At 40.8% G+C, this 23,535-nt stretch overlaps 5 protein-coding genes across 5 annotated transcripts; 3 read left to right on the top strand and 2 right to left on the bottom strand.

Annotated features, from left to right (window-relative positions):
- Positions 1–317: 317 nt before the first annotated feature.
- Pmar_PMAR029353 (hypothetical protein) lies at positions 318–3,944 on the top strand (the record flags this gene model as incomplete). Its single annotated transcript, XM_002782440.1, has 6 exons — positions 318–357; positions 804–878; positions 2,353–2,405; positions 3,194–3,289; positions 3,505–3,558; positions 3,792–3,944. The coding sequence occupies 6 exons, from the start codon at positions 318–320 to the stop codon at positions 3,942–3,944; spliced, it is 471 nt and encodes a 156-aa protein (XP_002782486.1).
- Positions 3,945–5,867: 1,923 nt separating this feature from the next.
- Pmar_PMAR029352 (conserved hypothetical protein) lies at positions 5,868–9,847 on the top strand (the record flags this gene model as incomplete). Its single annotated transcript, XM_002782439.1, has 12 exons — positions 5,868–6,028; positions 6,246–6,330; positions 6,918–6,969; positions 7,215–7,272; positions 7,431–7,517; positions 7,752–7,829; positions 8,114–8,219; positions 8,759–8,800; positions 8,855–8,950; positions 9,001–9,096; positions 9,595–9,704; positions 9,772–9,847. The coding sequence occupies 12 exons, from the start codon at positions 5,868–5,870 to the stop codon at positions 9,845–9,847; spliced, it is 1,047 nt and encodes a 348-aa protein (XP_002782485.1).
- Positions 9,848–12,420: 2,573 nt separating this feature from the next.
- Positions 12,421–16,601, top strand: Pmar_PMAR029351 (phosphoribosylpyrophosphate synthetase, putative; the record flags this gene model as incomplete). Its single annotated transcript, XM_002782438.1, has 13 exons — positions 12,421–12,478; positions 12,526–12,612; positions 12,645–12,746; positions 12,866–12,959; positions 13,302–13,371; positions 13,564–13,643; positions 14,145–14,291; positions 14,344–14,460; positions 14,510–14,628; positions 15,742–15,832; positions 16,242–16,377; positions 16,424–16,501; positions 16,548–16,601. The coding sequence occupies 13 exons, from the start codon at positions 12,421–12,423 to the stop codon at positions 16,599–16,601; spliced, it is 1,233 nt and encodes a 410-aa protein (XP_002782484.1).
- Positions 16,602–17,359: 758 nt separating this feature from the next.
- Pmar_PMAR029350 (3-oxoacyl-acyl-carrier protein reductase precursor, putative) lies at positions 17,360–20,785 on the bottom strand (the record flags this gene model as incomplete). Its single annotated transcript, XM_002782437.1, has 8 exons — positions 17,360–17,482; positions 17,527–17,608; positions 17,741–17,792; positions 18,066–18,151; positions 18,901–19,073; positions 19,799–19,887; positions 20,259–20,334; positions 20,666–20,785. The coding sequence occupies 8 exons, from the start codon at positions 20,783–20,785 to the stop codon at positions 17,381–17,383; spliced, it is 780 nt and encodes a 259-aa protein (XP_002782483.1). The 3' UTR covers positions 17,360–17,380.
- Positions 20,786–21,385: 600 nt separating this feature from the next.
- Positions 21,386–23,086, bottom strand: Pmar_PMAR029349 (hypothetical protein; the record flags this gene model as incomplete). The annotated part of the gene is made up of 3 exons (XM_002782436.1): positions 21,386–21,489; positions 21,541–21,660; positions 22,621–23,086. The coding sequence occupies 3 exons, from the start codon at positions 23,084–23,086 to the stop codon at positions 21,386–21,388; spliced, it is 690 nt and encodes a 229-aa protein (XP_002782482.1).
- Positions 23,087–23,535: the final 449 nt, after the last annotated feature.

Here is a 23,535-nt window from a genome sequence, read left to right as displayed (position 1 = left end):
CTGTGGACATTTTCTACGGGTGAAATAATGCGGTTTTTCCGGAATTATTTTTGAGTTTCTGAATCACGCTAGTGAGAAAGGAATTTGCATATATTTCGTATGTTTGCTATTGAATATTGGAATTTCACCCGTTTTACGTGGGGTGAAAATTCGCGATGTGAAGTGGATGTAAAACAGTGGGAGAATTACACCGTATCGCGTAAAACGTGTAATTTTATCGCGTGTGATTTCTCTGCAATCTTATAAAACGCCTTCGAAATTCGTTCACCCAGAAGTGTCACTATTTTCTGTTGTTGTAGTTTTGCTCCTAGTTCACCATGGAGTTCATCAAAATGCACCATCTGCGACTCTCCAGAGGTATGTTAGGAAAATTAGGAAATTAAAAAATTAGAAATTAAATTGTAAATTAGGAAATTATAAAATTGCAAACAACTTCATTTTCGTCGGACTCAAAACAAACAGCAAACGACATTGAAAATTTCAAAATTCTGTAAAATTTGAGGATTTTTTGACGCTTGCTGGATTATTACTAGAAAGTATGATTTTTGCGAAGCGCTGAAATAGACATATATTCACTAATCACTGGAGTTTTACCCGTTTTACGTGAAGTGGCGTCGTTAAACTCGGTGAAAAACGCAGCTATATTCGCGGTGATATGCAGTAGTCGTGGAATATGTTTTTCATATCACTAGGGTGGTGAAACTCCAGTGTGACGAATTTATGTATAAAAATTAGCAATTTGCATCGGCGTTGTATTGGTACTCTACGAAGAGGAATAGGAGGGGGAGTTGTGCTATTCTCAGGTGAGCTCTTGAGTGTCACATCATCTAATTTGGCGCGAGTTGCGGTTGGAGTGGTATCAGCGCTGGTTCTGGGAGGTAATAACTTTTATGGGAACTAATCGGTGATTTTTGAAATATTCAACGATCGGTTCATTTAACTACTCGCGGGGTTGTTAAAAATTGGAAAAATTTCGCGTCGAAATTATTCCCCCCACTCCTGTGAGCTCGATGAAATATGTACGATACACTACGTGTGAATTTGATATGCAAATGTGTGTTATTTTGTCGGGTAAATTATAGTGAACAAGTTGTCGCCATCATCACACTCCCAAACGGGTACTCTCATCACAACACATAGTTATTGTTACATGGGAGTTTCACCACCCTAGTGATATGAAAAACATATTTCACGACTACTGCATATCACCGCGAATATCGCGTTTTTCACCGAGTTTTACGACGCCACTTCACGTAAAACGAGTAGTCGTGAAACTCCATTGTACGTGCGATATAGTTTCAGATCGATTCTTATTAATCTTGGAAAATAACAAATATTTGCATATCAAATTGACACGAACTGGATAAAAAATTTTGTTTCTATCAATGTTGGTTGGGATCTTTCGTAAAAGTCAGAGGGAAATCCATCTAGGAGTATAGGTTGGCTTTCCTCAGCTGAGCTCAGGACTTTCCTCGGTAACTGTAGAAATTATTATACGAATAAGGGTTGGAATGTTCAGAAATTAACAATAATTTCCTCGGAATTTTCATATTGTCATCATCATCACCAACACATGTAGTTGATGACCATGTGCATATCCCTTTCCCCCCACATTTTCATATTGTCATCATCATCACCAACACATGTAGTTGATGACCATGTGCATATCCCTTTCCCCCCACATTTTCATATTGTCATCATCACCAACACATGTAGTTGATGACCATGTGCATATCCCTTTCCCCCCACATTTTCATATTGTCATCATCATCACCAACACATGTAGTTGATGACCATGTGCATATCCCTTTCCCCCCACATTTTCATATTGTCATCATCATCACCAACACATGTAGTTGATGACCATGTGCATATCCCTTTCCCCCCACATTTTCATATTGTCATCATCATCACCAACACATGTAGTTGATGACCATGTGCATATCCCTTTCCCCCCACATTTTCATATTGTCATCATCATCACCAACACATGTAGTTGATGGTGACCATGTGCATATCCCTTTCCCCCCACATTTTCATATTGTCATCATCATCACCAACACATGTAGTTGATGGTGACCATGTGCATATCCCTTTCCCCCCACATTACCACAAACTCCACTATACGTTGTTGAGATGAGAATTTTCATAATATTCAATTCTACTCATTTTTTAGAAGCGCCAATTCTGGTAAATGGACATTTCAGGCACAGAAAAAGGGAGAAAATTCACTTCTCGATGGTTGATAGTAGCGCCGCTCCGCGCGGTCCTTCCAGCGGTTTGGATCCTCACGTGGCTTCGGTAATGTTGCCGTTTTATTCATCGCTGAAAAATTGTTGATTTTCTTTTCAGGTGGCGATCAAAGATACGAAATGGTCATATTGAAAGTCTGGGGGAGCTTGCTCGTGAGTTGGAATATATATTTTCTCAGTTTGATTAGAATTAATTATTGTGCATCATTTCGAAATTAGTGAAATTCCAGATAAAATTAATAAAATCATAAACCAATTTTAGGCTCTAAATGTAGACCAGTTTTCACTAGTTTGGTTTTGAAATGGTTAAGATAGTGTTAATGCGATCACTGAGTTTTGTGAGTTCTATTTCTGTTGAATTTCCGAAATTTCTGATGAAATTTTATCACATCACATGTTCATAGAGCTGTTTACATTGATTATGCGATATAGTTTCAGACCGATTGTCATCAATCTCGGAAAATACCACACATCTGCATTAAAATGGAAACTCGAATTCATCAGGAAGTGTGTGCCAATGAAAATGTAGAAAATGCATTTTAATGATAGCGAACAACCTACTAGTTTTATCACATGTAATGGAGTTTCACGATTACCCGTTTTACGTGAAGTGGCGGCGTAAAACTCGGTGAAAAACGCGATATTCGCGGTGATATGCGGTAGTCGTGAAATATCCACTAGTGTTTTTTCATATCACTGATGAAACTCCAATTATGCGATATAGTTTCATATCGATTATCATTAATTCCGGAAAAAAATTTTTACATTTGCATATCAAATAGCCATGCACTGTATTTTAGGTGTTTATGGTCGTCATTTTATGCGGTTCTGGTTAACACTGGAAATGTATTTTTACTTTATTTATTTGTGGAAGTATCGTCAATTGAATCGAAAAGTGATGGAGAAGAGTTAACGAAGGAGTGGTATGAGAATATTTTTAGGCGCATCTTCCACCACCGTGTGGAGGAGCACCTCAGTGCTGTTCTTCTAGGATGGATAGACTCAAAAGGTGTCTCAGAGGGTTGCATGAAATACATGTAAGCTTTCGCTTAGTGAACTGTATATTATCACTTTAAGAGGTTTGCTCTAACGAAAAGTAGAATTTAGTCTCAAGAAAACGCTCCCTTTATTTGAGAGATTGTTGTTGTTGGCAAAGGAATTACTATAAGTATTGAATCCTATAAGGGTTGTCATTGACGTGAAATCTCAATAAGTTTAAGTACGTATGAATTTTGCGAAAAAGTTTTTTCAGGTTCACGTAGCGGTGAATCCGCATCATAATGCATCACAGCCTATGTTAGAACGGGTAGTGAGGAGGGGGAAAATCCGCGATTGATAAAACGCAGACTTATTGGGTTTCTTTGGCTGATGACTTGGTAGGAGACGCACGAGGATTAGCGATAGATTTTAATGGTCATTATTTCGGAATTTTTTTTTTCTTCTGAAATTCTGAAATTTTTGTCACGTTACGAGCAACGAAATTTGTGATAGGAATTAACGGTGTTGTTGGAGTGACGAAATTAGAATTTTTTTTTTCAGTGCGCTTCGCAGTCCTACCAGCTCAGCAGCTCTCGGGATATTCATGAAAATCTAAATCGCGAGGCTCAGTCGCTGTTGGATGTTTGTAATAGTTTTTTGGGCGCTCCTGGTTTCGGGATGAAATTCGGTGAAGGGAAGATCTTCTTCCTGTAGAGTGGCTTTATGATAGTCTCTATGTGAACAGATGGCTGTTGCTCTCACAGAGAGTTTCGGCGGGGACTTCGCAGCTCTATGGATTCTCAACACGTTACCATGAAGACTTCGAATGGGGTATTATGAAGTGAAGTTACTGCTAGTATGCTTGTATTAGAAGTACTGTAAGTAGCTCTCATACAAGCTAGTACTATCGAAAAAAAAGAAAAAAAAGGAAAAAAAGGAAAAACAGAGGAGGCGACTCCCACGCTGTAGTATTCTGCATGGTTTGTATTTTGGTATGTACTGCTAGTACGATTAATGAAGAGCCGTATCATATTATATGAGTCATATATGGCCACATCGGCCTTCCTTCGGTGGTCTGGTTCGCCCTACTTGGAATCCATAAACTCCAACATTATCTTCATGGTGGTTTTGGAGTCGCCTGGCCGTATGGCGGCTGCGAGCGAGAGAGAGAGAGAGAGATGGTACTGGCAGAGGCGGCTCTGGTTGGGCCGTCTTGGTCAGTTGCTGGTTGTGGTGACAGTGCTCACTGAGCATCTCTGTGAATCACAGGTTGAAACGATACACAATTGAATAATGTGGATTGAATGGTAGATAGGCTTCGAGGAGGGACTGCATTGTGGGGTTGTTCGAAGCGGTATATGTAGATTATGTGCACTGGAAAACTAAATACTACAGGTGTGTTTTCCGATGGAGGATGATTTTCGCACTTGATGCTCACATCAGCGAAGGACAATTATGTCAAATGCGCTGATCCGCGTGAGCATCTCACCGATAGTTTTTGATACAATGAATCTGGAGAGGTATGTTCAACTTGAGGCCTGCGGGGTTTGGTATTCATCGAATATTCAACTATTGGATATGTTCAACTAAAGGTGTACGCAACATCATCAAGTTGGTCGACAAGGAGGGAGGGTGTTTGGTTCGCAGCTGGTACAAACCTGGCATAACGCAGATGAGAGCGCGGGAGAATTTCCGTATTTCAACTTTAAAACTGATGATCGATTCCTAGCAGTTGACTGACCATCTCTCAGAGAAGAACGCGTTAGTTATGGATGTTCTCGAGGAAAGACGGTTGCTTCGCACACAGTTTGGTATTGGATCTGCGGAAGTTAGCAGAGGCGGACGGTGTGTCTGTGTTGGCTAGTGCTCTGAGGGGAACTGCTGATTTGAGTGTAAGAAGCTGATTCGATGACGACGATGGAGGTTGACAACGGCAAGTTCAATGGGGTGATAGTGTCACCACAGTGTGTCACCGTGATTCAGTTATAGTAATGTAAGATTACTAACTATGTTGTTATGTGAGGAAGTGGCACTTTTCAAGTGCCGGAATGGTTTTTCATGGGGTACTTATAAATTGGCGTCGTTTCGTTTGGATGTCGGGATTGAAAATTCGACGCAAAAATCATTTCATGATGAAATTCACATGAGACTTCACTTTAAAATTTTCTTGATGAAATTTTCATCACGGAAATTTTGAGGTGTTGTACGTCGCACAAGCGCCTTGCCAGGTACGTGGAGTCCCCCTAGTAGCAGACGCAGACGGCTGGCGATGGTGAGCTCGAAGGCGGACTTTACGTGTGAACAGTTGGTTCGAGATTGGGAGAAAACACATGATGAAGGCGTTGGTATATTACGGCAGCCTAGTAAGACAGCGTGAGTTCTGTCGGGAAATCTTCGCTGGAGTGGTACGGTATACAATTTTTTTTTCATATTTCATAATGGGGAACTAGTTTCGTGGTTTCACACATTTCATATATTTTCATATCGAAAATTCGAGCTATGTCGAAAAATAAAAATTGTTTCTTTTGGGATTAAATTTCCGATGCTATTTTTTTGTATTATTCGATAGATTAAACCGTAGAGTAATAATATACGGATATTTTGATTTTAACTTTTCACGCCAACAGAAGCTGAGACATGGCCAACTCGTTGGTCAGTAGAAGGAAATCAACCATTGATTGTCGCAGTCTTGAGCTTTCGCACGGAGACAAGCGACAGTTAAAGATTTCGGCATCTCACCTCGTTATAGTATTCAGCGTGACTCAACAGAGTGATACTTCCAAGAAAGTTTCGACGGAGTAAATCTTATTTTTGTAGTAGTTGTTGTAGTAGTAGTAGTAGTAGTAGTAGTAGTAGTAGTAGTAGTAGTAGTAGTAGTAGTAGTAGTAGTAGTAATAGGTTCTGGTTTATTCACAGAAGAAGACGATATGTATGCAGTGAAAGTGAGAGCTCTTCTTAGGGCGGAGATATCGAGGTGGGTTGAGACCCTTTGAGTTTGCTACTTTGTAATTTCAGTTGGTATTACGGGGCATCAGTTGACAGTCTCCAACGCGGAAATCTCGATGAGTGGGTCGCTGAATATTTCTTTGAATATCGGCAGGTGAGAAAAAATTTTTGGGAGGCGAAAATTGTTCATTGGAATTTCACGACCCGTTTTACGCGAAGTGGCGTAATACTATGTGAAAAACTCCAATATTCGCGCTATTCAGTGGTTTGTGAAATATGGTTTTCACTAGTGTTTTTCATATCACTAGGGTGGAACTGGATTGATAAAACAATAATTCTCAACACTGTTTGGTCGGCAGTATGCAGTGGAGTTTCACCACCCAGTGATATGAAAAACACTGGTGAAAAACATATTTCATGATTGCTGCATATCACCGCGAATATCGCGTTTTTCACCAAGTTCGCGTAAAACGGGTAGTCGTGGAACTCGATTATTTTGATATCCAAAATTCATAACTACAGCATTTCCTGGTAATGGTATTTTTTACCAATTTTTTCGTTTACATTCGTAAAATGTAAGTATGCATAACTGTTTGCTTCACACTGCATTGAACTGTTTCCGATCAGCATCATGATTTGATCCTTTTTAGGTGAGCGAGTTATCAGTAGTGGAAAAAGAAGAATTGAGAGTAGTCTTGGGAAATGTGAAATTTTCAGATGTGTTGAATTTGAAATTTTCAGGTTATGGTCGATTACTTGGCAGAATGGGCGCATATTTCGGATCAATTGCAAGGTGAGAGGGAAAAAATTTTTCTTGAAAAATTTTTTTCCGAATGATTTTGATACGAAGTATGGTATTATTTTGGGCAGGTTTTGAATGTTTTCATCATTGGATATGAAAAATATATTCCACTTCGCGAATAACGCGTAAAACACGTGATGTGTTTTACGTGAAATTTGGGTGTAGTTCGTCAAGTGATTTTAATTCACTTTTTATGGTGTATTACGTCACTAAAATTTTATTTTTTTCACACTCAGATGGTAGAAATGAGGATGTGAAGTGCATGCGAATAATGAACGACCCTATACCAGCTTTGTAAGAAGGGAAATGTGCTGATTTTTGGTGATATAAATTAGGATGATTGAGTTTTTTTTACGTGAAATTTAACATTTTTTCATAATTTTTCGAAATGAATTCAGTATAGTTGAGACTTTTACGCACTGGAAATTTTCGAGCCTGTTTTTTCTCTACAGATACCGTCCTTTCCTCTGCTATGGCGTTACGCATTTTGTATTACCAATTGTCACTGACATTGTATTGGAAAAGCTTGTCGGATTCACGTAGGATTTGATAACAATCGGGAAAATGTTCCTAATGTGACGACATATACAAAACTCATTGAAGTGTGGGAAAATGAGAAATTTTCCCCGGTAATATTATATGTTCCTGGTTGAGCGCACTAAGCCGATTTAGATGCTTAGTAATTCTTTCACCAGAGGGAGACACATTGTGTGCTACGGGAAAATGATGCAACAGCATTTTTCAAGTGAATTTTTGTGACATATTTGTTGTAGGAAATATCGTTCGGGAACTTTGGAATATTGGCATTCACGCGCTGCCATTGAAGAGGAAATGATGATGGAGCCCATCGTGTAAGTGGAAAATTTTGGTATTTTTTACGGAAAAATTGTGAAAAATTTCCGGAAATTTTCACACAATTATTCGGACAAGTGGTTTTAGGATATGCGAAAAAATGGGGGAGGTAGAAGACAGCTTTTAAAATATCAATTTAAATTTTCGAGCTTGGAAAATTTCGAAATTTCATTTTTTACGAAAAAAATGAAAAACTTCAAGCCCAAAATATTTTTTCGGTCATCAATTTTTCCCGGAAATTATGGGCTCATACCGGACCTGCTTTGAATCTTTTTTTCCTTAGATTCTGTCATGGCCTGGGTGTTGGCCTTCTGCCGTACATTCCGTTCGTGCGCGATCTCAGGAGGGCATTTCCGGATAGAGACCTCTTTTGCATAGAACTTCCTCATGTAGTTGAGAAATATGAAAATTTCCCGAAAATTTTCTGTAATTTTTGGCGGAAAAGTAGAGTGCTGGACGCTCTAATATGGGAAGAAATTGTTCAGAAGTTTTCGGGAAAATTAACGTTAAGTATTAAAATTTTGCGATGATTTTATTTTTTTTTTCCGGAAAATTATGTAAATTGTCTTTCGTGTGTGCTAGACATTATTTTGGGAGTAAATTGTTGAAAATTTTCCGGGAAAATTGATATTTTTTCAACTTTTCAAGGTAGCAATGCGGCCATATCCCAACCTTCCCTCGGCTCGCGAAATGTGCGTGGTTGTGGCGGACATGCTGACGGCGTGGGGATACTCCCGTGCTCACATGGTCATAGCCCTTTTCCCGCGCGGGTTCGAATCTATGCTAGTGTTGGTGGAATATATGTTTACCCTCTCCCGAGAGTTTACATGTAAATTCGGGGGTGGAATTTGCCAAAAAAATCCTCAGAATTTTGTCATATTGTTATCGCCAACTCATGTGATTGACCATATGCATATTTTCATTTTAGATTGGCCACAGCTTTGGAACATTCGTGGTGAGATGGATGTTGGTAGTAGTAGCGGTAGCGTTGAGGAAATGCAAGATTGCAAGATTTTGTATTCAGACGCATGAACTCAACAGGATCGCCTCTTTGAGTTTGATGGACCCGGTATGCTTCCTGTTAGTGAAGAACGACTTGTTGTTGAATACGCAGAGAAAAGTGACGGCCGCGGGGATCGAACCTGGGTGGGTAGACCTCAGCGTTTTTAGGTCCATGAAGATCCGATCGGGATATTGGCTACTTATCTGGTCTTCAGGGAGTTGTATACGGCACATACATTGACGAGGAATTTCTTTTGGGAACAGGTGAGGAAGTTATTGATAATTAGTGTTGGAGGAGGAATATATGTTTGCTTGCCTCTGCTGAGCTCAGAGGAGTTTAGATACGAATTATAGGGTAGAAGTGTACAGAAACCAACGAGAATTTTCATATTGTCATCATCATCACCAACACATGTAGTTGATGACCATGTGCATATCCCTTTCCCCCCACATTTTCATATTGTCATCATCATCACCAACACATGTACTTGATGACCATATGCATATCCCTTTCCCCCCACATTTTCATATTGTCATCATCATCACCAACACATGTAGTTGATGATCATGTGCATACTATTTTCCCCCCACATTTTCATATTGTCATCATCACCAACACATGTAGTTGATGACCATGTGCATATTATTTTCCCCCCACATTTTCATATTGTCATCATCATCACCAACACATGTAGTTGATGACCATGTGCATATTCCCCCCACATTGTTAATATTGGAGCAATTTGATGGTTTTTGTATCAGAATAACGTCTGGCCCGAAGAACTGCGGAATGTCCCCACGCACGTGTCGTTGTGCGGCAAAGATTTCATAGTACCAGCTCACTCGATAAGGAGGTTGTTGGAGGCTGAATCGTGAGTATCTTAGGTTGCTGTGTGGAAGATACGGATTAGGTTGGGGTGGTGAATATAGGCTTTTTAGGGCGGCGCGTCTGGCGATTACTCGAGAGGATCAATTGAAGAAATCACGACTACACGAGCAGTCGAGGAATTTGTGAGGAAAAAAATTCCCCCCGTAATTGTCGCCCGCCGCGAAATTATTCTACGCTTAGGAAAAAGGGGCATGAGGATTTATTCCAACCAATGAGAGTTGATTGGAATGACGATGGTATACACGGCGAAGCTCTGCTCAATTCGGCGTGGAGGGAAAATATTTTGAGAGGAATCGCTGATGTTGTGGGAGGAAAATAATTTTGCTCGGAAAACGAACGGGCGTGGGAGAGTGTTGCTGGACGGGTTTTCTCATACATGGATTGTTTTATCTTGAAGTGATGTGTTTTGTTGGGGAGGGGGGTTATTGCGATTCTTTTATGTGTAAGAAGGTCGGGATTGATGTATTTTATGAACTTTTTTTCTTCATGCAGTTGATCATGGGAGGTTAATCGTGGCGGTTCAACTTTCAACTTGGAGGTGGTATGCATCGGAACCTTGTGGGAAACCACGCATGATTTAAGTATTTTACTTATGAAGAGTTTCACAGTGAAAAGTTCCGCGTTGTAGTAGAGAAAATGAATGTAATCTTGCTGGACTTTTTCAGAGTTCAGGTTTACCTTATCTCACTCGGCACCGTCCTGGTGAATAGAATAATTGGTCGAAAATGTTGCCATGGATGACGAGGGTGATGGCTTCGGTCACAGCGACTCGGCTCACTCCGAGAGCCGGGAGTAGTGTGGCATTATGGAAGCGTTTGGCTGGGAAGGAGAGATTCGCCAAAGCTGGCACAGGTGAGATGAGTGTTCTGGTACTGTATTGCTGTACAGTTTGAATACTGGTGATTGCTGTATTCACTATCTTTTTCGCGGTGGGGGAGTTTCATCAGTTTTTCTGATTTCCTGGTTGGTGTATTTATCGACGGAAAAATTTCGTCGAATATGTTTTACTGTATAAATGCCATACGTAAAACTTTTACTTATGGCATTCATTGGCTGCATCTATGAATCAAAATCAACTCCTAAATACGGCAGTGCTATGTCAAAGCAGTTTTAGGGTCCCTCCAACGCTAACTCATGGTTTTGAGCCTCTCCATCAGAACTCCCACAACTTTTATGTGCTTCTGTGGATTCTGGCGATTCGCACGGCACTTTCAGTACGGAGCCAGCCAGGGCCAGAAGCTGTAGTGATGGTTGTGATGACCATGCGGGACATGGCGCAGACGATATCGAGAATATCGAGCGACAGAAGAAGTTAGCATAGTTGATTTTGCCGCATGCTTGATGGAGCCAAGGGTGTTAATGTGGTAGTTAGAAGTTAACGTAGGGTGACTCCTCGCGAGAAACCTCACACTGCAGACTACCAGCATCTGATCGATCTCGTGTTGCTATTCAATGATCATATGCGAGAGCGAGCTTGAATGGAGTAACAAGGATCCAATTTCATCCCGTGATTTCTGACGAGTCGTGACCGATAACATGGCCTGTTTCTAGATGGGCTCGCGTTCAAGTTCTAACACTGCCGATTCAAATACACAGCACTCGAACTGGTCGAAAGCGATACTTTCATCAGCACCAGATTAAGAGATGGAATTGAAAATTTGGGCGTTGGGCCGTTATGCTTGACAAAACATCATTCTACGGTCAGAGTAAAATGAGGGTTCGCGCTCGAAACTTCAGCGGGCAGGTGGGGTTGGAAGGCGCTGAACTTGTGGAGAAGCTTCAGTTGCTCTATTATTGTGGTGGAGATTAATAAATGAGAATAAAGCCGTGATTTAGCTGCAACGGAGCCTCGGTAACGCATAAGCAGCAAAGGCTGTATTAGTCCTTATGTTTGGGCTGAGAAGCCCAGCTTGGGTGGACTTGGCTGGTTCTCAGAAGATTCCTTTCGAAGTTCTAAAGTTAGTATTACTGCGAACTGATAGTTTCCTCAAACGGAACGTATGATGAATACTCATATCTGTGGTGGTTGTCTGGTATGGCGTGAAAATTGTGATCCCGTCATAAACTGCACAGTGCATTGATGTCACTGTGAGGCAAACGAACGCTTATGAGGGCGGACTGCCATATGCGAGATATTAGATTCTTTAACATGGAGTTCCCAATGTGAAATTGAGTTTAACTTCGGGGGATTTCGAAAGCTACTGCAAATGCGGTGGTTCGCGTCAGGATATTCTGATCCCGCGATTAACAGCGATCGAGTTATGTTTGAAGTACTCTGGTCTAGTACAGGAATATATGTTTGGTTTCCTCAACTGAGCTACTAGGTTTCTTCACTTTATTATGAAAAATTACACGATTTTGGGTATAAGTATACAAAAATCAACGATAATTTCGCAAAATTTTCTCAAAATCTCCACTAGCAACACATGTAGTTGATTATGTGCATATATTCCCGCACTGCTATGGTCAGTGGGGGAAATTTCGCGTATGTGTTGGTGATAGTACGGAAATTACTTTTGGGTTCTGTACAGCTCTTTTCAAATTCGTATAAAAATTCCTAGAGAGGGCGAACATATACTTTAACAAGGAGTCTGGAAATGAAATTTTCTCGGAATTTTCCTGATACGTTTCGTTCGCTCACGATGTTTTTGCCAGGTCTGTTCGGAGTGGTGACAGCGTTGGGGTTGTTGGTGACACCAATGGGTGTGGCTTTGCTCGAGGAGAAAAACAAGTCGTCGAATTACATCCCTGGGCTGGGTGGGAGCGTTGAGGAATTGCAAGATTGCAAGATTTGTGAATCTTAGGTGACTTCTCTTCACTAATCACACCGTCCCCAGCGGCAGATGAAGATGCTAGTGCTACTGCTGATAATGAGAGCGGTAAAAAGTGCGGTAACCAGGGATTGAACCGGGGTCCTTTTTAGGTCCGCCGCGACCACAGGAGCAACCGTTGCGATCAGCGATGGACGATGAGCCTGAGTCGGAGGAAACGGAGGAGTATTATGTGGATCCTGGGAAGCATAAATGTGAGAATAATTATTGGAGTTTCACCACCCTAGTGAAAAATATCACCGCGAATGATATCGCGTTTCGTAAAAGGCGTGAAACTCCATCGGCAAGAGCGATTTAACGGTTTTTTAATCAGATATGAAAGTCTTCGCTTGCTCTGATTCGGAACAACTAGCCTCGGAGATTTGTGCGAATTTGAGTACCACCAAAGGAAGGGCGTATACCGGGAAGTGAGAGCAGGGGGTCATCGAGGAACTTGAAAATGTTTTCGGAGGAAACGAATTTTGGACTTTCAAAATGGCTAGTAATATCTTTTCGGCTAACTTTCGAGAATTTCCCCATTATAATCGCTCATTCGGAACTTTTTCCCCATTATAATCGCTCATTCGGAACTTTTTCCCCATTATAATCGCTCATTCGGAACATTTTCCCCATTATAATCGCTCATTCGGAACATTTTACCCATTCTCGGCGGGATTGGGGGACGTTTATTGGGAACGTTATTTCTGAGAGCTGGATGACTCCTTGAGTGAGAGTCGAATTGAAAATGGAGTGGTATCGATTTGTTATAGATTTGCTGATGGTGAAGTTATAGTGAAGATACTGGATGAAGTGCGTGGCCAGGATTGCTATATCATACAGGTTGGTCGATAAAGATACGGAATAGGTCCGCTCGGATACTCCTTGTTGTTGTTTTCTATACTCAGCAATTCCCTATTAGTAAAAAAAGCGGAGTTTCTCGAAGTAAATGTTTACACGATGCTATTATGGAGTCCTGTCTGATGGTACAGACGCTACGAGAATAGCATTTCTTTATATTCATGTTTATCACAGATATCAGCGCTACGTAGAGCGAGTGCTAGGAGTATCACGCTGGTCACCCCTTACTTTGCATATGCTAGGTGGGTAACTCGGTGAGGAGGGAAAATGTTCAACTATGTGTGAAAATTGGGAGGAAATTTCCTGAGCTCAGCTGAGGAAAGCGAACATATACTTCTCCAAGACTGATATTCTATAGAGATTTCAAACATGGCTTCCTTGGACTTTCACCCTAGTGATATGAAAAACACATTTCACGACTACTGCGTAGTGTGAATATCGCGTTCACGTAAAACGGGCGAAACTCCATTAACAGAGTATTTTATTGGAGCTTCATCCGTTTAACGCGACTACTACATGTAGAGTATAGCCAGTATATGTTTCTGCGACCGATCGTATAATTGTCTTTCTCGAAGTGTATTGTGAAATATCTTTTTTACTTTCACCCTAGTGATATGAAAAAATATAGATTTCGCATAAAACTATTGAAAAACATATACTTCCTAAAATTTGCATGTAGTATTACTCCACTTCACATTAACGGGTGAAACTCCAATATTTTTCATTCCACGGGGGGGGGGCAATGTTAAGCTCAGGCATATGGAGTCTGAGGGCGTAGCTGGAGACCCGGCGCTGACCCAACCAGCAACTCCGCTCGCTGCAAGTGATATCGCACTTATGTACGAAGCGATGGGAGTCGATCGAATTGTCACAGTGGATCTGCATGAGGGCAGTTTGGAAGGGTAAGCAGAAGGTCCCCGGTTCGAACCCTGGTAGAGGCATTTTTTATTTCAGCTGTTTCGACGTCCCTGTTACGAACATCGATCCTCTCGGGTTGCCGTTGAAATACTTCCTTGGAAAAGATCTTCATAATCCTGTTATTGTTGCGCCTGATAGCACTGCTAGTGATAGGTGAGATCAGCTTAGCGGAGCGAAGTTTTCTTGTTATTATTTTTTTCAGAGCGTTCTTGTTCTGGCGAAGACTTCAGAATCATGGTGTCAACTGTGGGCTTGCAACGATGGTGTCGAATCGTAAGTTGGGTAAAAGAGAATTTTTATTGCTAATTTCACGCGATTTTGGTATTAATTTTTAAAGAATAAATTGTTGTATTTTTTCGTCTTTGCGAGGCACTTTGGAAACTTCATAAAAAAAAGTAGTGACGATTGTGAATTTGTGAGGAAATTTCCTGTACACTTCTACCCAAATTCTGTATGTAAATTCCTTGCTAGAGGGAAGCGAATATATATTTCTCCAACACAGATAAAGCAGCGTAGGAATATATGTGTTTGCTTTCCTCAACTGATCTTAGAAGTTTCCTCACTAACTATAGAAGTTCATATACAAATCCGAGTGAAAAGTAGTTGAGTATTTCCCGAAATTTTCTCAGAATTTCCATTTTAGCACCAACATATGTGGTTGAAAATGTGCATATTCTACCGCACTGGAAAGAAAGTCTAAGACGTCGCTCCTGAATAGAATTTCCTACACTATTTAGGCAAGCGACGATGAGTAGACACACGCGTATCTTTATAATAGTAAGATACGGAATAGGTCCGACTTTGTACCAACCGGTGTTGGAATATATGTTCGCTTTTCGCAACTGAACTCAGGAGTATAGGATTCGGGTAAAAATGTGCAGAAACCAACGAGAATTTCCCGAATTTTCCCCAAAAATTTCATATCGTCGGTCACCAATAGGTACTACTCTAGATGAATATATGTATATACGCAAATCTTACTTTTGTTCAGGAAAAGCGCAGCTCGCGGAGCGATCGCCCGACGAAGCTGTTACCATTATTGGTAAAGATGGAGAAGTACCAATAGCAACAACAGGAAAACCACATTTATCGGCAGATGGGACAGTATGTGCTTCGCTCCGCTGTGAAAATGGTGATTGTTTGACATTTTTGTCAGCAAGTGATAATGCCGTCTGGATGGAAGAAGTCGTTGGCGAGTCTGGTGACGAAAGATTGGCTGGTTGGCGATGGTGAGGGAATCTTAGGTTCAAGCGACTAAGATACGGATTAGGCCCATTGTGTATATTCGTATGGAAATTCTGAGAGGAAATTATTGTTGGTTTCTGTACACTTCTACCCTATAATTTGTACATAAACTCCTTTGAGCTCAGCTGAGGAAAGCAAACATATATTCCACCTCCAACACTGATACGCACAATCCCTTTTCAGTTGAAGGCCGAGACTGTATCATTGTTGACGACATCATCGACAGCGCTAAACGAATGTCTCGAACGGTGAAGGATCTACGTCAACACGGCGCGCGAAGGTGAGCGATTTTTTTATGGGAAAATATGATGCACAAGATGGGAATTTTGGGGGGAAGTGTAAACTCCTGAGCTCAGCAGAGGAAAATGAATATATATTTCTGCAACACTGATATCTACCTGTATTAAAAGGCCTTTTTCTTCGGTGACTGATCTCACAGATTTATGGTTTTATATAATAACGCAAACTTATTGATATAGCAATATTAAATGAAACAAGTGATACCACTGTCATTGATGTAATTCCACAATCGAATATAAATGCAGATTTTTTACATTTTTTTCGTATTTTATTCATAATTTTCCTTCTTTTCAGTTTAATTTCACAAAATTTCGTTCTATTTTTTCCGCGATAGACCCTACCCCAAAAAAACTTCCGAAGGGGCTGATAAAATTGTTGATGATATTTAGGATTTACATGTACGCCACTCACGGCGTGTTGTCACCAGCAGCGATGGAACGCATTAATCGTCGAGGAGTTACTGAAGTTGTTATCACCAACTCGCTTCCTTTTCCTGAGCACGCACGGAAAAGCGAAAAAATAAGAGTGAGAGAATTCGTGAATCAATCGATTATTATTTGGAAAGTTTCAGGTCCTTTCTTTGGGTCAAGTTTTAGCGGAAGTTATGTTGCGTATTTACGAGGAAAAATCGGTGTCGCAAATGTTTTGGGTGAGTTTTTGTGAATTGTTGTTAACCATCGCGATTGGATTTTTAGGATAATCAGAAGAAAGAAGGAAGCAAACGCCCAAGCGGAACGGCTACAGTTTAATGTTCCTCGCATTCGATTGTGTACTGGAAAGGATCGCTTTGTGTTAATAGTCAGTATAAGGCGGTAAAAGAAAAAAATAGTGACAGTTCTGGATCAACTCCGAAGTCTTTCAATTCACTTTATATCGCGTTTTCCACATTGAGTATTACACCACTTCACGTTAAACGGTTTGAACATCTTTATCTACCTACTCTCCCAACTGGCGTGACAAAACGCTCAACACAGTCACCATAATCGTAGCATAGTTCCTCTCCTGAGCGATATACGTTCACTGATAAAAATATCACTACATGATTCTCATTGGAATCCATTTGCATTCAAGCTGGAATGAAAAACATTTCTTCGCACCAACTTGTTTCTCCATAAGTTGTACTAGGCTTGTCACTAATATAGTGACAGTTCTGGATGACCATTCTTGTTGGAGTCGCCCTACTGTTACGTAAATTTGTATCTGCTAATCTTTGGACAACAATAAGAGAGTAAGGGGGAATGAACCTTCACCTTTGCCGACCCAGAACTATCACTATTTTTTTCTTTTCTCGACCCAGAATTGTCACTATTTTTTCCTTTTCTCGACCCAGAACTGTCACTATTTTTTTCCTTTTCTTGACCCAGAATTGTCACTATTTTTTCCTTTTCTCTCCACGTAAAACACATCGCGTGTTTAATTGTGAAATTTACTTTTTCATATCACTAGGGTGAAACTCAGCCGATGATCTATTTCCTTGCAGTGTACTCAATTCAACACATTCAAGATTAACATGAAACTTATGAAAAAATCACAACCGGGAACTGACTCCACCGGACGCGAGAAGAGTCTCTCCAGTAACATAGGAGGCGTCTGAGGAGCACAGGAATGCCGCAGGGCCAGCCATCTCCTCCTGAGGGGAAAAGAAGTCTGAAAATTTTCGGAAATTATCCTCACCGGTTCTGCGATGCGCTGTAACATAGACTGATTTGTCCATAGATTTTTGGCGTTTTCGTTCTTCCATAGGAGCTCGCTGAATCTGAGAAGGAAAAAGTGTTTTTAGTACTTGTGAGTTTTCATAGGAGTTTCATCAGTTTTACGTGAAGTGGCGTAAAATTCGGTGGCAAACATTTACATATCAAATTGACACGCACTGTATTTTTCTACTCACTTTGTTCTGACAACTCCAGGGGCGAGAGCGTTGACTCGAACGCCTTCAGGACCTGCATTATCAATGGAGTTACACCCTAGTGATATGAAAAACACGACTACTGCGAATGTGAAATAGTATTTTCAACGACTTCAATTTTTTGTGATATCAACATGATAACAATGTGAATCGTTTTAGAAGCGTTTCGTAGTTTATAGTCGTATTAATCTCAAATTTTAGGGCGTCTTAGATATGCATAACTCTTCGCTTCACACTGTACATTATTCCATTTTTCATATCGCTAGGGTGAAACTCGATTAATTCGCAACATGTAGTTTCATCTCACCTAGTTCTTGCGCTAGAGCTTTCATCAGTCCAGTGAGAGCAGTTTTGGTGACACCGTAAACAGCAAGAGGCGGCATTAGGGAAAACCTGAAAATTTGATGATGACGGAAATTGTAATGCTACTCTGGAATGTCTACCAACTGGCCCTAGTATGTATGGGGTATGATCCCGCTTGTTTCGCGTTAACGCAGTGAGAGCGATTGTCAACACGCAGCGAAATATGCACATGTGTTGGTGATGATGACAAAATGAAAATGTGGGGGGAAGGGATATGCACATGGTCATCAACTACATGTGTTGGTGATGATGACAATATGAAAATGTGGGGGGAAAGGGATATGCACATGGTCATCAACTACATGTGTTGGTGATGATGATGACAATATGAAAATGTGGGGGGAAAGGGATATGCACATGGTCATCAACTACATGTGTTGGTGATGATGATGACAATATGAAAATGTGGGGGGAAAGGGATATGCACATGGTCACCATCAACTACATGTGTTGGTGATGATGATGACAATATGAAAATGTGGGGGGAAAGGGATATGCACATGGTCATCAACTACATGTGTTGGTGATGATGATGACAATATGAAAATGTGGGGGGAAAGGGATATGCACATGGTCATCAACTACATGTGTTGGTGATGATGATGACAATATGAAAATGTGGGGGGAAAGGGATATGCACATGGTCATCAACTACATGTGCTGGTGATGATGATGACAATATGAAAATTCTGTACACTTCTACCCGATAATTTGTATATAAACTCTTCTGAGCTCAGCTGAGGAAAGCAAACATATATTCCTCCTCCAACACTCCTTACGCAGCAATGCTCGTCACGAAGAGAACTGCACTGGTGCCTTTCCTCATGTGATTCTTGAACTCCTTCGTCAACAGCCACGCCGACTTCACGTTGTTTTCGAACATTTTATCCCACTGTTGATCGTTGCAATTTTCGGTTGGACCGACGGTGATGCTGGAAGCCGCATTAGAAACCTACGGAGAAAATATAGTAGAAAATATATCTTTATTATTATTCATTGTGAATATAATTTTGTAATAATATTGGAGTTTCATGACCCGTTTTACAGCAGTCGTGAAATATATTTTTTTCATATCACTAGGGTGAAAATTCTGCGAAATTTTTGGAAAAGTCTGTACCAAAAAACCAACAAAAATTAGTTCTATCTAGGAAATTAGGAATTCATTTTAGCTACTACAGCGGAATTGTTTTATCTTCGAATTGAAGTTTCGAATAAATCGGGTATAACATCAATTTTCTTATTGAAACCATGGGGGAAATGTCAACAAAAAAGGTAAAAAAATTTAAATTTTTCGTAAAAAAATTAATTTTACCTGAAAAAACTGCGTTTGCGTTCACACGTTGAGAATTAATGTTGTTATGAATGTTAAAAATTCATTGGAAATTAATTTCATCTGTTGAGATGCTGTAGTTGTGAATTATAGATTTTCAAATAATGGAGTTTCACTCTAGTGATATGAAAAACATATTTCACGACAGCTGCGTAGTGTGAATATCGCTTTTCTCACGTAGAACGGGTGAAACTTCAATGTGCAGTGTGAAGCGAAGAAATATGCATATCTAAGACTCCTCAAATTTGAGATTGAAAAAAAATTGAAAAAAATGAAAAAAAAACAAGTCAAAAAATTGAAGTCGTTGAGAATACTATTTCACTGAACACGGTACGCGGTGAGCTTACCAAAACGTCGATCATGCCATCTCCGAAAGTGATTGCAGCGTTGAGTAGAGCGGCGCGGTCTTCAGCCTTGGAAACGTTACATACCACTCCTGGGAAAACTCCCTTGTGAATGTGCGACTCACTCTTCATTTGATATGCAAATATTTGTTATTTTCCGAGATTAATAAGAATCGATCTGAAACTATATCGCATATACAATGGAGTTTCACGACTACCCGTTTTACGTGAAGTGGCGTCGTAAAACTCGTCGTGAAAAACGCGATATTCGCGGTGATATGCAGTAGTCGTGAAATATGTTTTTCATATCACTAGGGTGGTGAAACTCCAATGTGACAATAACTATGTGTTGTGATGAGAGTACCCGTTTGGGAGTGTGATGATAGCGACAATTTGTTCACTATAATTTATCCAACAAAATAACACACATTTGCATATCAAATTCACACGTAGTGTATCGTACCTTTCACGCGCTCTCCAAACTCCGGCTTCAACTCGGCGAGAGCTGCGTCCACTGAGGCTTGTTTTCTTGATGATATCTAAATTGCATTTTTGTGGAAAAACAGTTTTCAACGATGGGAAAATTATGAGGAAATTATTGTTGGTTTCTGTACACTTCTACCCTATAATTTGTATATAAACTCTTCTGAGCTCAGCTGAGGAAAGCAAACATATATAAATATTTCACAAAATGTCAGTACACTTCTACCCAAATTCCTAAACTGAGGTTGGAAAAGTAAACATATATTCCTCCTCCAAAACCAGTGTTGTAATATATGTTCGCTTTCCTCAGCTGAGCTTTGCACTGGAGAATTTCCCAAAATTTTCTCAGAATTTCATACAGGCACCAACACATATTGCTGAGCTTACGATGACTTTGCCACCTTCTTGCAACATTCTGGTTGCGATAGCCTTGCCGATTCCAGCAGTGGAGGCGGTCACTACGCAGAGACGGCCTTCGTAACGGCTAAGGAGAGGACGAGGGGACATTGCAGGTTCACCACCTGACGACTACTGCATATCACCGCGAATATCGCGTTTTTCACGACGAGTTTTACGCCGCCACTTCACGTGATAAAAACGCAACATCGGCACTCTCCGAAATGTACACGACTACGCGACAAAATCGCACGCAAGTAAACAGCCGCCTCCTCCTCTTCCATCGTCTTCTATGGTTGATGTGAGAGAACGATCCTAAGAGGAGTAAGGAAAGATACCACTTTACGCACAGCGAAGATTCTAAAGGAGGAAAAGATACCAGTTTACGCACAGCGAAGATTTTGGAGAAGATACGTTTTTACGCACAGCGAAGATTTTGGAGAAGATACGTTTTTACGCACAGCGAAGATTTTTGAGGGGAAAGATACCAGTTTACGCACAGCGAATATTCTAGAGGATGAAAAGATACCACTTTACGCACAGCGAAGATTCTAAAGGATGATAAGATACCACTTTACGCACAGCGAAGATTCTAGAGAAGATACCACTTTACGCACAGCGAAGATTTTGGAGAAGATACGTTTTTACGCACAGCGAAGATTCTAGAAGATAAAAAGATACCAGTTTACGCACAGGGAAGATTCTCACTATCTAGTTGTAGGGGTTGGTCTCGTAGTGAGGATCTGTGAGCTTCGAATATGTGGAATAAAAAGGGTCGTGGATGAAGTTCTTATCAACCGGGAAAAATACCAAATCTGAGGAGGAAAAAAATTTTTACAGGAAAATTTTTTTTCCGAAAAACTTACCGGTGATGTAAACTGAGAAGAAAAAGATGAGGACTGTCAGCCACTGAAGCACCGGTCCGTTGTTCGACCAGGCGCCGCAGGTGAAGATTATCAGTGCGATCATCAATAGCACCTCCGCAGCTGAAAATGGAAGAGAAAGGATGATGTGAAAATATATATAGTGGAGTTTCACCCTAGTGATATGAAAAACATATTCCACGACTACTGCATATCACCGCGAATATCGCGTTTTTCACGACGAGTTTTACGACGCCACTTCACGTAAAACGGGTGAAACTCCAGTGATTTACTGATAGTAAATTACTATATATAGTGAACCTTATATATACCTTATATAGTGAAAATTTTTTGGGGAATTTCTGGAGTTTTTTTTCTGTTGGTTTTTGTACACTTCTAGGACTCAGCTGAGGAAGAAGGCGAATGTATATATTCCTCCTCCAATACGCGTACACGAGAGCTTACTTCGACGTGTGGTAGTTGACATACTGGAAATGTTGATAATGCAGTTTAACACTAAAACGATGCAATATTTGAATTCTCAGCCAAAGAGAAAGAAAGTTCACTTTTGGCTCTTTGCCGTAGCCTTCGCATAGTGGCGTGGAGGAAATGCAAGATTTTATAAGACTTGGTAAGGTTGAATAAAATCGATTAGTTGGGCGCGCGCTTTTTCCGTAACGGACTGAACGCAAGAATGGAGGACTGGTCAGTACAAAATGGGAGGAATGCGCGATGCGAAAGACCTGTCAGTATTAAAGATGGGATCAATTGACGATCCGTTTGGACCTATTTTGTATCTTACATGGTCAACCTAAAGATATTTCATCATTATAATGTCTACTCAACATACATGACCGAACGCATCCACAGATGCTGTTCACCGTCAAGCGTAAATATGGCGGTACCATTTGGACCTATTTTGTATCTTACATGGTCAACCTAAAGATACTTCATCATTACAGAGTCTACTCAACATACGTGACCAAACGCATCCACACATGCTGTTCACCGTCAAGCGTAAATGTGGCGGCACCATCCAAAAGGTCATCGTATTCACCGGCACCCAAAACCGTGCACTGTTACCGGCCACGCCGAGAATCCTTTGGGCGAGCGCGGTTTTCCCCAGCCGTTTCGCATTGACCACAGTTTCCCCCTTGAGGAGAGCGTCCATAGTAGTACTTGTATATACGATCCACGAGTTACTCACCACTGCTGCCGTGGAGGCGTTAAGTATACTCTTTTGAAGAGCTCCTATGAACGTGTTGGGGAAGACTCTGTCCAGGAAACGCATAAAGGGTACGTACGGCAGAGTTACGAGGGCGGTGCTGATGACCATGGCGAGAGTTCGATACGGGTCGTACTTCACCTCGACGGTGGTAAGCTTCTTTTCCCGTTGTGCGAGGACGTCCCCGAGGAGCATGAGGCCAGCAGCGGTGACGGTGTTGGAAAGGTAAGGTCGTGATTTGAGTAGTAATTGATAATTTGTGTACCATGTTGTGATGTGGTTGGCCGCTTTGAAGTGTTGAGTTATAGATGGTAGTAGTAACATGAGAGGAAAGTAAATAACCTTTGGGGACACGAAGTAAGGGTTTGGTAACAACAGTGGGGTAAAACACACCGCATGAGTTGGTGATGATAACAATATGACAACTCTGGGGAAATTCGTAATGATTCCTGTATATTGCTACTCTAAGATGAATATGAATTCCTATAATTAGTAAGGAAATTAATCATATATATTTCCACACTAGATGACGATGTGATGGCATTTACATGGGAAATCGATTGAAGCGCTCCTAGCCATGTAGAAAATCCAAAAGTGAGGTTCCCCCGGTAACACTATAGCGTATCTCAGAAACTACCAGAACGCCGGGTACAGATTTCCTAGACGGAAATGAGGAATTTATTTTCACTTTTGGGGTGTTCATTTGGGAATTTCAAAATTAGTGTTGGAGGAATATATGTTTTCCCTCCAGGAGTTTACGAATTTGGATAGAA

This window comes from Perkinsus marinus (assembly GCF_000006405.1).
Source record: "Perkinsus marinus ATCC 50983 genomic scaffold scf_1104296939758, whole genome shotgun sequence".
In the NCBI taxonomy this organism is placed as follows: Eukaryota; Perkinsozoa; order Perkinsida; family Perkinsidae; genus Perkinsus; species Perkinsus marinus.
This window is presented reverse-complemented; position numbering and strand designations above follow the sequence as displayed.